This window comes from Pelobates fuscus, chromosome 5, assembly GCF_036172605.1.
Source record: "Pelobates fuscus isolate aPelFus1 chromosome 5, aPelFus1.pri, whole genome shotgun sequence".
NCBI lineage: Eukaryota > Metazoa > Chordata > Amphibia > Anura > Pelobatidae > Pelobates > Pelobates fuscus.
This window is the reverse complement of record NC_086321.1, coordinates 35522422-35537350: the sequence shown is the minus strand read 5'-3', so window position 1 is coordinate 35537350 and position 14929 is coordinate 35522422. Positions and strand designations below refer to the sequence as shown.

General features: G+C 36.7%; 1 protein-coding gene across 2 annotated transcripts in view; it reads right to left on the bottom strand.

The window, feature by feature from the left end:
- Positions 1-14665, bottom strand: part of EDIL3 (EGF like repeats and discoidin domains 3) — a 605475-nt gene extending 590810 nt beyond the window's left edge. For both annotated transcript variants that reach the window (XM_063453707.1, XM_063453708.1), the window contains exon 1: positions 14049-14665. In XM_063453707.1, coding sequence (XP_063309777.1) covers positions 14049-14115 — 67 coding nt within the window. In that variant the 5' untranslated portion in view covers positions 14116-14665. The remainder of the gene's footprint in view (positions 1-14048) is intronic.
- Between the last annotated feature and the right edge of the window lie 264 nt (positions 14666-14929).

The window sequence follows — 14929 nt, the reverse complement described above, 5'->3', positions numbered from 1 at the left end:
TTAAAATATGCACTTTTAATGAAAAAAAAGGATACACTCTTTGCATATTGAGCATTTCAGCAAGCGGAAGAGCTCTAGGGGTCTAGCGCGTCCCATTAAGATGAAAGAACAATGAATCTCTAAGAATAATATTTATACTATTTTTATTTTCTATAAAACATTTTAGGTGTCAAGAAGGAGGCAGTTTTGGAAGTGTCATTTGAACAGTTGGTCAAACAGATTTGCAACCCTGCAATTAAAAACTTGAAGTTATGAAAAGGTATGTCTACGAGTAAGCATGCAAATAGTATAATTTGTTCTGTTCATTACCCAGTTTATTGACTGTCTCTTTGGTGCTATCCCAAGACTTAAAAAAAATATATCAAACATATTTAATAAAAAAGGTATATTTAATTTTCAAATCTGTATTACTATAATTATTATTATTTCTTTGCTTTTAATATTGGTTTCCAAGTTGGTCATACTATTTCTACTGAAAAAATGAAACCGAGTTGCTTTTCTGCAAAAAGAACTTGAACTGACATCACTTAAAAAGATCACAATGAATTTTTGGACAATGCTCAAGCAGATCTGCCTGGAGATGTTTAAAATGATCATTAGATAGAAGACCTTTGATGTTTAAACCTTAGGTTCAAAAAGTCTGCTATGGCTATGTTAGGTACTCAAAAGAGAAAGACAGGATATGTGGAAGAGAGGGCAAATCTGAGAAATGTATAGTACACCAACTATGTCCGTGTGATATGTTTTTTTTCAGGGAGTGTAAAAGACATACAGCATTACATTCATCATCTGCTCAACATTTACATGAGAAATTGTTCACTTTTTTTGTTGACTAAAATAGGATAAACATGGCAGGGGATTACCACATTTTGGAGAAAGTACCTAGCCACCAATATTTTATTTTTGTCTTTCGAACATCATTATATCAAGAGTTTTGAGAGATCCAGAATAAGGAACAACAGGGTGAACATACAAGAAATCTTATCATCTACTTCCATGGACATTCATAACAATATACCAGAGGAAGCTGTGACCTTGAGCTTTCTTAAATGTATTAAATAGCTTTAATACAACACATAGATAATTTTACAAAACAGAATTGTGGTTTTTAGAAGGTAGACAAGTCAATGTATCATACCTTTTGTTTTAGATACATATGTTATCCTTCTTGTTGTTGTGTTTAGTACATTTCAATTATAATAGCTTGTTATGGATATTGTAGATGGTAATAACCTTTCAGGAAATGTCTCCATAGCACAACATCTATTTTATTAGCTCCAAGCTCTCTGTTCTCTGCACAATAACTCCATTTATTGTTTCTGATATAATGGAAATCCAGCACCTTTTCACTGTGTTAAACTCCAAGTGGCCAAAGTTTCTTTATTGCCTATATGGAAGGAAATCACTAAAGGCAGTCTTAACACTGCAATGCAAACATTGCAGTTTCTCTAAAACTGCAATGCTTTAATTTGCAGCATTAAGGGGACAGGGACACTGGTTTGGGTGCCTATAGTGTCCCTTTAACCCCTTAAGGACCAAACTTCTGGAATAAAAGGGAATCATGACATGTCACACATGTCATGTGTCCTTAAGGGGTTAAATCATGCATCATATGATAAGAAAATTACACTCTAAAAATAAATATGTGCATATTTTCTTCCTCTTTTTATAATATAACTCCAATTAACTAAGTGCCAAATAAAGCCAAGTAAATCTGTCCCAAGGAATAAAGCAACAAAATATATGTAGTTTAAGACACTTAAATGACCCAAACAGCAGTCGTATATGTAAGAGAATAAAACAGATTTCTTACTTGGATTTTTCATTAAAAAAATAACAACATTTATGTTTAAGCAATATTTCCCCATCCCTGAAATAAAAAGGCCAACTAAATGCACAGGCTCATTCTTCCAAACCATCATGTGTTGTATAATGGTTCACAAATTGAAATAAAGACGCATTATCACACATAAGGGACAAGATGTGATTGTGCCATATGTCGTGATGATTGTACCACATTGATAAATCTGTACAGGTTTGTAATTAAGGAAGGTCACAAATGTTTCGTGCTGACTATTTTTTATCTTGAAAGATAAAAAGCACTATAGTCCTAAGAATCATATATTCCAACAAAAAAGACATTAGGTAAAATAGTCTCAAATGCCAGATATTACGTTCATTTAATTTATTCTTAAATAACTTTATTCCCCCCTTCTTCTTTGACAATGCTGTAAACTATTGAAAAGCATTGTTTCGACCGGAAACGCATTCAACGACTTTTGAGTCTGTTTTTCCTGTTTTTCTTCCTTCATCTATTTCATTTTTAATGTATATGTTTGTATTTTGTATCTGCCACAATGACTACTGTGACAGAACCAAAATCTTTCACAGGGATATTGTGTCGCACATTGTTATATAATGGGTGAACATTCAGAGATACCAATATGGTGGCATGTATTTTGCATATGATGGTAATGCAGACACAATGTTATAATTTGTAATGTCTATGCTTTGCTAAGTTTCATTTTATTACATTATGTGGTTGGCTGTATGATTTTGTATATGATTGCTTGTTTTATTGTTTGTGTGGTGTTGTTGGGGGTTAGTCTAGAAGTAATAATTCTGATACCATTAGCAAGTACATTTTTCATTTGCTAATGGCAGGTAATGACATTAATGCAATCACAATAACAGCATCCCGTTACTTTTAAACCATCAACATTTAAATTATTGGATCAGCAAAAAAAGGACCCGATTGCTTACTTTCAATAAATACATTTAAGCAATAATGACCATTGTGAAGAACATTTAGCAACTCATTAATGGAACTATTTTCCCTTAACAAACTTAACAGACAAAAGGACAGAAAACACTTTTCAAGGTTTCAACTAATTAAACTATACCCTGGAAATCTACCAAAGGTTCTGCACATGAACATAACAAAGTTACAAAGTTACACACATGTGTATATGAAGCATATCAAAAACAAATAAGCTATATTAAATTATGTAACCTAAAGAAACACATACATATCAAAGTTATTTGGAACATATCAGGATAATCAATGCTCAAAAAATATTTGTAAATATTGTGCGTGCTAAGTATAGCAGCTTCCATCTATGGAATGGGCAACAATGGTACCAATACTAAAAATACTTAATTGAAGGGGCCACAATTTGTTATAATTCACTAATTAATATACATATATGTGGCAAATGTGTTACATGCCACAAGCTCCTGGAGGAACCTGCTAGCTAGCCTCCTGACAATGACTATGGGCTGTATCCAAAGACCCTGTTCGGGAGTTAAACCTCCCCAGCCACCATTAGCAGCTTTCCCTGGGTGCCACTGGTTCAGCACTTTCCCTTCATTAAAATGGAACCGAACACTAGCTCCCTGGTGGCTGTTCGCATGAAGAAACCCATGAATTGTCCTCAGCAGTACTTAGCCGCGATCGTTATGGAAATAAACTTGGCATGAGGACTTTGTGTGTTTCCGGTCACCTCAGTGGGACTTGGCCACAAATGTTATGGAACTGTTTTCAGCATGAGGTGACCGTGCGGCTCACGGACAACTTGGTCCAACTAACTTGGTCCGGGCTTTTGAATGACTTGCAACCCACCTGGAGAGCGCTTTTTGAAGGTGCCTGAGACTAAGGGGCACAAATGCTACCTAGGAACCAGCGCTTTTTGGAGGGAAGGTGCCTGAGACTAAGGGGCACAAATGCTACCTAGGGGCTCCCGTAAGGTGACCGGTCAAAGCACCAAATGCCCTGGAACTGTTTTGGGCATAGGACCAAGTGTTCGGCCAGTCAGAACTTTAACACGGTGAAGTTTCCTCTACACTGCATGGATCTGAGCGTTATTTGGAGAACTTGGGCTATTTGCGGATGTATTATTTGTGAGGTTATTTTGTGTTTTTATGATGTTTTGGGGTATTTTGGGGTATATGTTTCATATTTTTATGTTTGCCTCACTGTTCTTGGGAGATAATTAACTTACCGATCTTTAACACAATTATCTTCCGGGCACAGAGATTTATGGGAGGGGCTTGTCTTGCATTGAATAGAGACCCCATGCTGGGGGTTGTGTATAAAAGCAGGCAACTTGGCCATAATAAACCAGTTTCTTTACACCCTTCACTCAGTCTCGACTAGTGTTTGGGTGTACCAGCTATACAGCTATACTCTCTGCAGGATAACTTTAATCACTAGAAGCAGGATCCAGGACCCTGTTCCAGGGTGGGAAGCAATGGTGAGATGCTGGCCAAGCTGCGGCGGCTAGGGGTTGAAGTGCTGATGGTATCCTGGCTATAGCTAGGGAGCATGCTTGGCAGAGGTACCCAGTCAGGGGACCAGGCGGTCCGCCACAATATCTATAACAAAAATGATCAGGAAGATCAATATATCAGACCTCGTAGGAAACTATAGCTCTCCCATATAAGCAGTGGTGTATTCTGGTTTTGTGCTGCCCTAGTCATGACCAAAATCAGCCCCCCCCCCCCCTACAGCCCAACGGGAGGGTGGCCCTAAGGGTGGGGTCACCCTCAGGGCACTATAGTGCCAGGAAAATGAGAATGTTTTCCTGGCACTATAGTGGTCCTTTAAGCTATGCTGAAGAACACTTGACTAGGAACTTTTAGTTGGCCAAATTAGAAAACGCTCACTTTATTGCACAGTACATCAAGCCTTGATTGAGCAATTCACAATGTACTGAACAAAACACAACCATGAACCCTTTTCGTAGAACTGACTATGTGAAGATGGAGAATGTTGAATGGTTCAGAATTCTATTGCATGACTTTAAAATTTCATTCTACTCACCAAAATAGCATCCTGACAAAAGTAAGTTGCTTTGAAAAGAATATATTGATTGGTGTAAAATGTACTGCATCAGATAATAAACCAGCTCAGTTTGTCAACGCTGCTTTTCACAAAGAAGTGGTTTGCTTCAGAGTGAACTGTGCACCTTACATTTAGCACAATAGAGATTACTACATACAGGATACAGAACAAAAAAAAATGTATTTCGATGGTCATGTCGCATTTATCATGATACAAAGCTCCATGAAACAACATAATTTCTAATAGGTTATATAGAAGACTTGCAGGAACATAAAAGGTTCTCAGACGTTAGTTGTCTCCTGACCTATTCCACCTGACAAACCATATTCTTCAACTGTCTTCTCCAAACCTCTTTCACCTTCTTAGTGCAGACCAATTATATGTCATTCTGCCTACATAAATAATGCATATCATTTTACATGTATTAGAATCTTGGCTTTCTGTCATCCATTTGAGATACATTGCCCTTTTATCCGGCAAGCTTGTCTGAGCAGGACTCTCGTCACCTTGCTTCCGTCACCTTAGTTTGTTATGATTTATTACCATGTTTTGTTTTCCCATAATGCAGCACTGCAGAATATTTTGAATCTTTATAAATGAAAATGATAATCGTCAAATACTGGGAGATTGGGGTACACAAAAAAAAATCACACAAAATGCAATTTTGTTCAATGATCTCAAAAGCCGTGGCTTTTAACTTATATTATGCATCATGTGAGATAAAATATTCACCAGTAGCAGTATAGAAGCAAGAAGAAAAAAAAAACAATTCAAATAAGATAGCAGATTCCCATCTGAACTATTTCTTTAAGGATAGTCCTTTACTTAACTATATGTTTGTTGTGTGCCAAAAGGATAGATTACGTTCAGTTATAAAACTATAAGCACTTAATAAACTGTAATGCTAGTGTAATGTACTTGCACACACTGATGCCAGTAGGTTGTAGTGTTAAAGATGGGAAGCAGTCCAGGATCGACAATAAATAAGACAATATAATATGTCAAATTGATGTAGGAGGCAGTGTAATATTTCTCCCAAGATTATGCAATAGGATTGCTGGATGGTTAGAAAAAAATATTATGTACCTTACAGCAGAACTACTATCATATTATTTTAAGGAAGGGATGGTTCGACATTCTTTTACCCCAGCAAATGCTGTTGAAAAGTGCAGCAGTGGTTAGTGTAAAAAAAAAAAAATTAAAAATCACATTTGCAGCACTTCTGTATCCAGAGTTATGCCATTGTACCAGGATATTCTGAGTGTGGTCATGCTTTGTCTGACTTCTCAAAATAATCCCCTTACATGCATTTAAATGCTCTAGCATTCCTTCAAAAATGTACTATGAGTGCATGCACTCACACTTTACAGTATTATAGGGGTTACATTTATCAGTCGAGTGTGTTCTAGCTATAGCAAGACTGTCAGATTCACAAAATATATTAAAAAGACACTATAGGCACCATCTCAGTGAAGTGGTCTGGTGCCTATAGTGTCTGTTTAATATATTTAATGTTGTCATTGCAGGGTTAAAATGGCTCAAGTGGCTGTCACTCAAACTGCAGCTAGAGTCGCTTACACCAAAATAGCAAGTAAAACTTGGATCATTTTAGTTACTGCCGAGATAGGACTAACACACAGATTAGTCTGCCTCCCACATCTACATCTTGTCTGAATCTTGTCTGCTTTTAGCTGACCTATGAAGTACTAGTAGCAGAGGATGACTACTAAGAACTTTACTGGGCTGAAGAGGTGAATCAAAAAGACTAATACAATCAGTCACTGAGGACAGGACCTTTGTGCTGCAGCCAAGAGCAGGAGAAGCATGGGGCCTATCAAAGCACATTACAAATATGGTTTAATCGTACAAGAATTGGAAACAGTTAGCCACACTCCACAACACTTCTCAAGGAAGAGTAGAAATGCTTGCAAAGACCATGCTGCTACATGAGAACATAAATTGCCATAATGCTGATTCCAGGGAGCCTTGCTTGGTTTCCATATGGGACAGAACATGTTTAATTCTACTAAACAGATAAAAAAACAAATGGTGATGAGGTTCTAGAGTTTTTCCAGTGTTCATCTACTTTAATACACTTAATTATATTGGACTCCCCTTGTCAGACCTCCGCTCTGCCTTGCTTTTACCTCTCGCTCCCACACTGCGTGCCTCTCCTCTCCCTGCAAGGTGTTTGGTTATGGAGTGCTGGTGGCAGGCACCTTGATCAAGCCTCATGGTACAGGATGTTCCTCCAGTGGCTACTGTGATGGGGGTTGCAACTGAGTCTACAAGCTGCCTCGCTCCTTTGGTTTGACTTAAAGGGGAAGTGGGTGTTACAGCCAGGGTGTGTACCAGTGATGTGGATGTGACATGGGGAGGTGAGCACCCTTTCTTCTACAAATAGCCTGCTCTTGTAATGCTCAAATTACTGCTTAGTAATTTTGTGCTCCTTGTCCTAAATAGCTGTAATTCTGTTGCTCCTATACAGTCTACATGGTATCTGACCTTTGGCCTTTTGCTATTCTGGCCACTGCCTCATCCTGTTTTTTCCCACTAAGTCTATTACTGCATTCTGAATTCTGTCTACTAAACCTATGAACACTTTAAACATGTGTAGTGTGTCATGCCATACAAATACCCTATTGATAACTCCCAAAAGGTGGGAATAGACACAGTTTTTGGGAAAGTTGTTGACCTAATAAGTAAGATTTAAATAATTAATGATTACGTTAATTTATTGCGTTCATATCCTAGATTGGTATCTTAACATATTATATGTACCACAGATGCAATTTAAATAGTTACATTATTGACTTAATATCTTGAATATTGTGATGAATTATTGTTTTAAATACACTCCTGGAATCCCATAAGTAAATGTTAATATAAGTAGGTAATATGTTAAATCAGTGAAGAGTCTTGGGGTCACTTACTATTTCCTTAAAAATGTTAGCCATAAGTAAAGTCAACATAAGGAGAAGGGAAACATACATTGCTCTTAGAAATGAAGATGCTGCTCAGATTATGTTGGGAGAATAAAAGTTGCTAATCAAAGATAAATGATCAAACACACAAGTAGCGAATTAAAAGACTTTATGCCAAGTCAACAGATAAATCCCAAATTTCACTGACTCAGGAAGACACTGAAGCTGATGATGTGATAGTGATGCAGAGCAAAGTAAGTCAGCTTAAAAAAGACTATGAAGAAATGTCTGTGCAAAGAAGAAATGCCACTAGAAGAAATGCCCATGCAAAGAAGGTCCAAGATTTTTAGATGGTGGCCATGGGTAGATGTATTACTCGTCATAGCTCTGGATCTCCAGATATCAGACTCTTGCTTGAACGATAGAGCACTGTAATGTGTGTTCTTCAATTGCTCTATTTACTTTGGTCTACATATGTCCACTGCTTAGGTGCAGTAAGGTATATTCCACAGCGAGGAAAGTAACACATTTTAAAGTTATTATCTGAACTTGGTATTAGACCAATCGGCCATTTAATAATTGAATATTCAGCCCTCATACCCAATTCTGACTACACTATCTTCCCTTCTTAGCAAAAAAGGTAGAAATAGGAGATTCTTACATTGACAAAACTGCACCGCGTCCATACTAAACCAGGGGCATAGAGAAAAATGACGTAATGCCACTAAAAAAAAATAAAAAAGGCTACAGGTCTTGTAGAGGTAATAACCTGCTGATCTTTGTAACTCGTAATTAATAAGAAGTATTGTCTATCTTCATTGGTCACTAATAAGACTATATACTTTGTCAGCTTGACATATACATTCCTTCTACTAAGGAGACTGCCTGTCTCTATTTGTCTTACATTCTGAACATCACATTTGCTATTCCATTTTACTGCACGTGTCCAGCTGTTTATCTTTTTTCATCAGTCACCTCCAATGATCTATCTTTGTCCTTGAGCGAGTTCCCCGTGGAGAAAACCTTACCTCACCTCCTCTATTACACTTAAGTGCTTATCTCCAGCCCTGTGTCAGTTTTTACTTTTTGTTCGGTTTACTATTTTCAGCTCAAATTGCCTGGGGTTATTGTATATGTTTAACTGTTTCCAAAAAATTTTTGTAGACTGCTGTTCTCTATTTTTCAGCTTTTGGTCCATAATAAACCAATGTAAACTCACGGCATAACAGATATGCATTTGCATTCCTACTGAACAAGATGCAAATATTGATATTCTTTAGCCATTGTAAGGCTAAACAAACGACATTAATCCAATTTTAGCACAGTTTACGTGTTAAATCTTCCATCCAGTGCTATAGGATTGGACTTAATCCAAGTATCAGTATATTGAATTCAGTTGAATGTCCAGGCACTTTTTGATTCTATTCCACCAGATCAAAAACAAAAAAAAAAATTCATCCAACACAAGGATCTTTATCAAGCCTGGCTAAAGGACTTTTTTTTTTAATTTAGATATTGTACTTAAGTCAATTATCCTGCTTTAAACATTAAACAATTTTTATTTGACATTTTTGGGAAAACAAAAATATATTGTGTGCAGTATATTTAGTATTCTTTTATAGAACTACAAACCAGAACAGCAAACTACAGATCATTTATCAAGGAAGACGAGTCAAGTCACCTCTCTGTTGAAGGCAGTTTTACACCAATCTGCTGTAGACCTGTTAATCTTGTATTTATAACATGGGGAAGATTGAAGGCTCTTGCAATGGTCTCTCCACCATATTAGAGCAGTAAAACAACAACATCTACAGTGAAGTACAGTTTTCTGATATATGAGTAGAACCTCATATACTTTGAAGTTCGAACTTTTAAATCACCGCATCCTTACAGACAGTTAAACAAATAAAGTTTTATGACAACGTAAGTGTATTCTAAATAAACCGAGACATTTTATATATATATAACAAAAAAATATAATGGCAAACATTTTGAATTACTAACACTTGGCTCGTCAGAGAACTCCGTAGGAAGCTCAGAAAATAAAAGTATGCACACAGCAAACTGTATGTTTTGTTGCTATGGTGTTACCATTGTAATTCAATAAAAATTTGGAAAAGGCAACAGTGAATACTGTGGTTATCCAAACTTTTAAACAGATTCTTGAAGCCCACAGCTTTTTTTCAGTATCTAGTAAGATTTTCCTACTAAAAAAAAAATTAAATTAAATTAAAAAATATATTTATAGCATTTTATTAAAAGGTTAATAGTAGTTTGCTGTTCTTTACTCGTAGCATGCATTTAAAACCTATTTAAAATATAATGTGTATAGATATATGCTTATAAATGCTTGGTTTTTTTTTGGTTTTTTTTTTACTTTTCCAGTGCTACAGTGCATTTGATTACTTAATCTAAGGTTTATGGTTATGTGACATTTGTAGGAATATAAATAAAGACTATAGTAAGCAACAAACATACCAAAGGACTCAAGTACAGTATACTCATAAAACAGATCCCTGTTTTTTTTGTTTTTTTTTTTCCTTATGGGTATTTGACATCATTATACTTTGGTAATTTGAAAAAGTTTGTATTCTGAAAAAATTAAATATTCAATGTTATAGTTTGTTGGTCTAACTATTGATATTGACATTCCAATCACTTTAAAAGTTTGGAGATATCAGTCGACAGGTTAGGAAAATTCACGATTTATTTTTAAAATCGGTTTTATTAAACAAGTTTTCATAACGAGCAACATTAAGCTGATCGATTTTGTTCTCCAAAAAGTATGTTAATAATATTGCAAATATTACATTATAGGCCACTCCATTACCTCGAAATTATCAATCTGCTACAATATAAAAGATGAAAAGTGGTTATTTCTTTGAATTAATATTTAATTGCAAAGTAGGTTTCACTGCAAGTACAGAATATGAAATATCTTTCCTTCAACGGTAGTTCATTTTGGAATAAAAAAGCAAATTAAAACAATCTTGGTAACTCAATCTTTAAAACAAATGAATTTGTCCAGACCTTAATGGGGTACATTTTGTTAGAAGGATATAGACATAAGCATTGAGCTTAACCACAGTGACAGATAACATGGAAGGACATGCTTAGAGCCACTGTATGAAATGTTATTGGATTTTTAGAGAAGTCATACTAATGAATTATTTATCAGCTAATACAATATTCAGTTTGATGACTGATCCATTGGTTCTATTTTGAAAGTAAAAGTGATTAATGGGTACTGCTCCTACAGAAAGAAAAGCACAATGCTTTTATAATGGCAAAACGGTAACCCCTCTAGTGCCTGTATGATGTACAAAGCATTGCACAATTCTCTGGCATGTAAACTGTTAAAAAGAGCATTATAATTATTAGCGATATTATAAAATTTGGCAACCAAATTTCCATCTTAAAAAAAAAATAATAATAAAATAAATAAAAAAAATGGAAAAAAATAAACAATTAAAAATCCAAACAACAATCCCAGCTGCATGAAACAAATATGCTTTTGTTTTGTTTTTTATGTTAATTTACATTTTTTTTTTTCTAATCCACGAAGTTGTCTTTGTACTTTTATAGTGTAACTGTATTAAAATAGCATCTGTCGGAATATGGTGTAATAGAACTAACATCTGCTAGGACATAATATAAAAGGAATGAAAAAAAAAGAAACAGAATATATAGAGAAAATACATTTTCTTCCATCAGGTTAATCTATGGAATATGTTGCATCATTCTATCTAAATTAGAAAAATATAAAAAAAATGTAAAAAAATGATGCCATTCTCTGCTCTTTCATTGGCTTGCCATTGTTGAATAAGGGTTAAATGAGCATTTATCTCCCTGCGATACTAGTAATGTAAGTCCAATAAACACCAGCTGGATCCTGAGATTTTGTCTGTGTTTTGGCTGTACAGTCATCTAACATTCAGAGAATGAAAAAATGAAGGAAAGCTGGGCTGATCCCAAATAAATATAGTTGAGCTGATTTTAGAAGATCCGGATTGATCAGATTTATATTAATTTATTTTATTTTTCGGATTATGGCCTAGCAATGACAGTAAGGGTGCCTGCAGACAGCTGTAGTAGTGAGATCTTTGCCTTTCAAATAGCATTTATGACAAATCTTTGGCACTACAGCAGTGGACCTTCACTTATATGATGTAAAGAGCTGGTTAAGAATAATGAGAAAGTGTGATCCATAAAACTTGGAGTACCAAAAGGACAGTCAATATTACTGCCATCGAGTCTGCTTTCTGCCAATTTCTATGAATTTATTGAATAGAATATTGGTTGTTAGATATAAGCTGGGGTAGGTTGGTATTGAGGAAACCTTAGAATGGGAGGGTTGATGAGTATGTAGGACAGGGTAGATGAGTATTGATGAGAGTTCAAATGGGGGGTAGGAGGGTACTGGCATTCCCCTTAATATAAGGGGGGTAGAGTGTAAGCAGAATGTATGTTGGTATAGGTAGGTATTTTGGGGAGAACTTACATTTAGGAAAGTCGATATTGATGAAAAATTTAAATTGGTGTGAATATAGAGACCACCTTAGATTTGATTAGACGAGCTTTGAAGAGAGCTCGAAATGGAGGGGTACTCTAGTATGGGTGAGAGTTTCAGTTTGGGTAGGTGGGATTGATGATAGAGGTGAATGATTTGAAAGGCTGTGTCTTCCTCTACAAGATCAAAGTGCAGAGACAATCAATACTGAGAACAACACTGGACAATATGTCTCCGAGGACAAATCATTTGCTTAATCCAAGTGCTTATTAAAAGTAGCCCACATGCCATTTGACTCTTTTGGCTAATCCATAACATAATGGTTACTGAGAAGTAAGTTGCGAAATTGCCATATTTTTCTCTTAAACTAGATTCCTATACTCAGTGCAGCTAGCCCATTACGCAATATACACATTGCCTACTGTATCATTCTTTTTAGCCTATTATTATTCTTCCATGGAAATAGAAATACAGATGTTCCGAGTGAAAAGCTGTTGGTGGAAACACTATCCGACAAGGCAGAAATATGCAGCCTTGTCTGTATGAAGAGAGATTGGATTTATTTAATGGATGTGGTCACTCCCCTTGTGATATTTATATTAATTTGGGAGATCCGATCAGTGCTGTTCACACAGTTTAAAGCCCCAAAGGCTTCATTATCTTTCAGGCAGGGAAAATGTACTCCACAGTCTGTTAATCTCATAGATTCCTTTCATCTTCAAACCCCATTCCTTCACTCAGAGAATTGTCTTTATTAAACTAGACCTTTTGCCCTGTAGAATGGCAAGTTAGCGATCTACTACATGCCAAGATACCCTCTATTACAGGATAATGTGTCCATTAACATTGGATTTGCAAGGCATGGGCTCATTTGCTTTAAAATAAAGACATTATCCAATGAAGAGATCAACTGTGGCTGGATCATGAAGCAATGTGGCAAGTAACTTGTCACTTAACACAAGACAGATTGGATGGATGGATGGATAATATAGACACATAGATAGATTAGGTAGATAGATAGATAGATAGATAGATAGATAGATAGATAGATAGATAGATAGATAGATAGATAGATAGATAGATAGACAGATAAACTGCACTGATATTTTTTTCCAGAAAGAAGATCTGAAACTGTAGCTACATAGCATTAACCCATTGGGTGCCAGGGCTATGCAACATTTACTGATTCTGTGTTCTTCAATAGGACACTTTGAAATCAAAGCAACTTTTAAAGGGGAACTGCTGAATTTGTCAGCTACCTTCCCCATCAAACCCTCTCTTAGTAAAGAGCAGGGGTGCCCCATTATTAGGGGTTGAACCCCACCCCTGAGGCTTTTTACACATAGCTCATGTTATATGGGAAAGCAGACTGGCTCTTACATCACCGAATTAAAAAGGAGAGGGGGGGGGGGGGGGGGGTTGAAGGACAGTGCTGCAGGGCAGATAATGCAATCCTCCTAAACCTTTGATAGAGATTACAGTTAAGCTCCGCCATCTAATTAAGGCCGGCCACTTGATAAACAGAAAGGGGTTTCACAGATGGCATCATCTATAATCCAGTCCAGGATCAAGATCATGCTATAACTCCCTAGATTTCTGCCTTAGTTGACACTAGATCACGCCAACCCCCCTCGATGACTTGAGGTCCCACTGCTACAATGTATCCTTCACACAGTGACTCTCTCAGAACTCGCCCGGTCTGCAGCTCATCAACTTGTCAAACATGAAACAATACAATGAAAATACAAAGTATCAAAGACAGAACACTTACCTGTAACTATGAGCGGGACCCAGAAGAAGACACACAGCAGGAGGTGGACAACCTCCTTCTGAAACATGTTTTATCTGCAGGTGATTTTTTTGTTTGTTTGTTTATGGTTCAGCAAAAAAATAATAATATATAAATAAAAATAAAAAGGAAAAAAAAAAATAGGACCGAAAAGAGATTCCCTTTGTCAAACCCTTAAAAGTCTTATCCTTGGATGGAGATGGTGATGTGGTTTATATTCCTCCCCTTGCCCTCCAAATTCAAGCTGTAGGATGAGAGAGTAAGGGATAGTCTGGAGTGGCCAGAAGAGACGGCACAGGGCTGCTGGAGTGCAGGGAGTGAGCCCAGTGGAAGCTTTCCTGGAGGTGCTAGAAATACAACGAGACAGCAGCCCAGCTCGCAGCATCCAAGGAGACAGCAGCACAGGTTGCAGCTGCACAGCCTCTCAGAATCCAGGGAGAGACAGCAGCAAAGCACAGCACAGTCAGCCCAGAGAGTGCTCTGTATACAAACACAGGCAGCGTGCCTCTCACTCCCTCCTGCTTTCCTGGTCCTCCTTTGCCTTGCAATTCAGCTCACACAAGTAGCTCCTTCTGCTGGAAGAAAGAATGAAAAGACAAGAAGAGATGGGAAAAGAGACAGAATGGGAATAGCCAGTTGCCCCTCCCAAGCACCTGCTCCTCCTGCCTAGTACATCCTCCTCACTTTTTTTTTTTTTTATGTTTTTTTTCCCCTATGCTACAAGGCACTTGCCTTAACCACCTCATCACACCTTTCAAGAGCTCATTGAAAATCACAGATGTCCTTGGTTTGAGAGCTTAGACATTTTGTAAGGCACACACAATGGGGAATTAAAGATCCTCTGCTGAAATCAGAGTTAACCA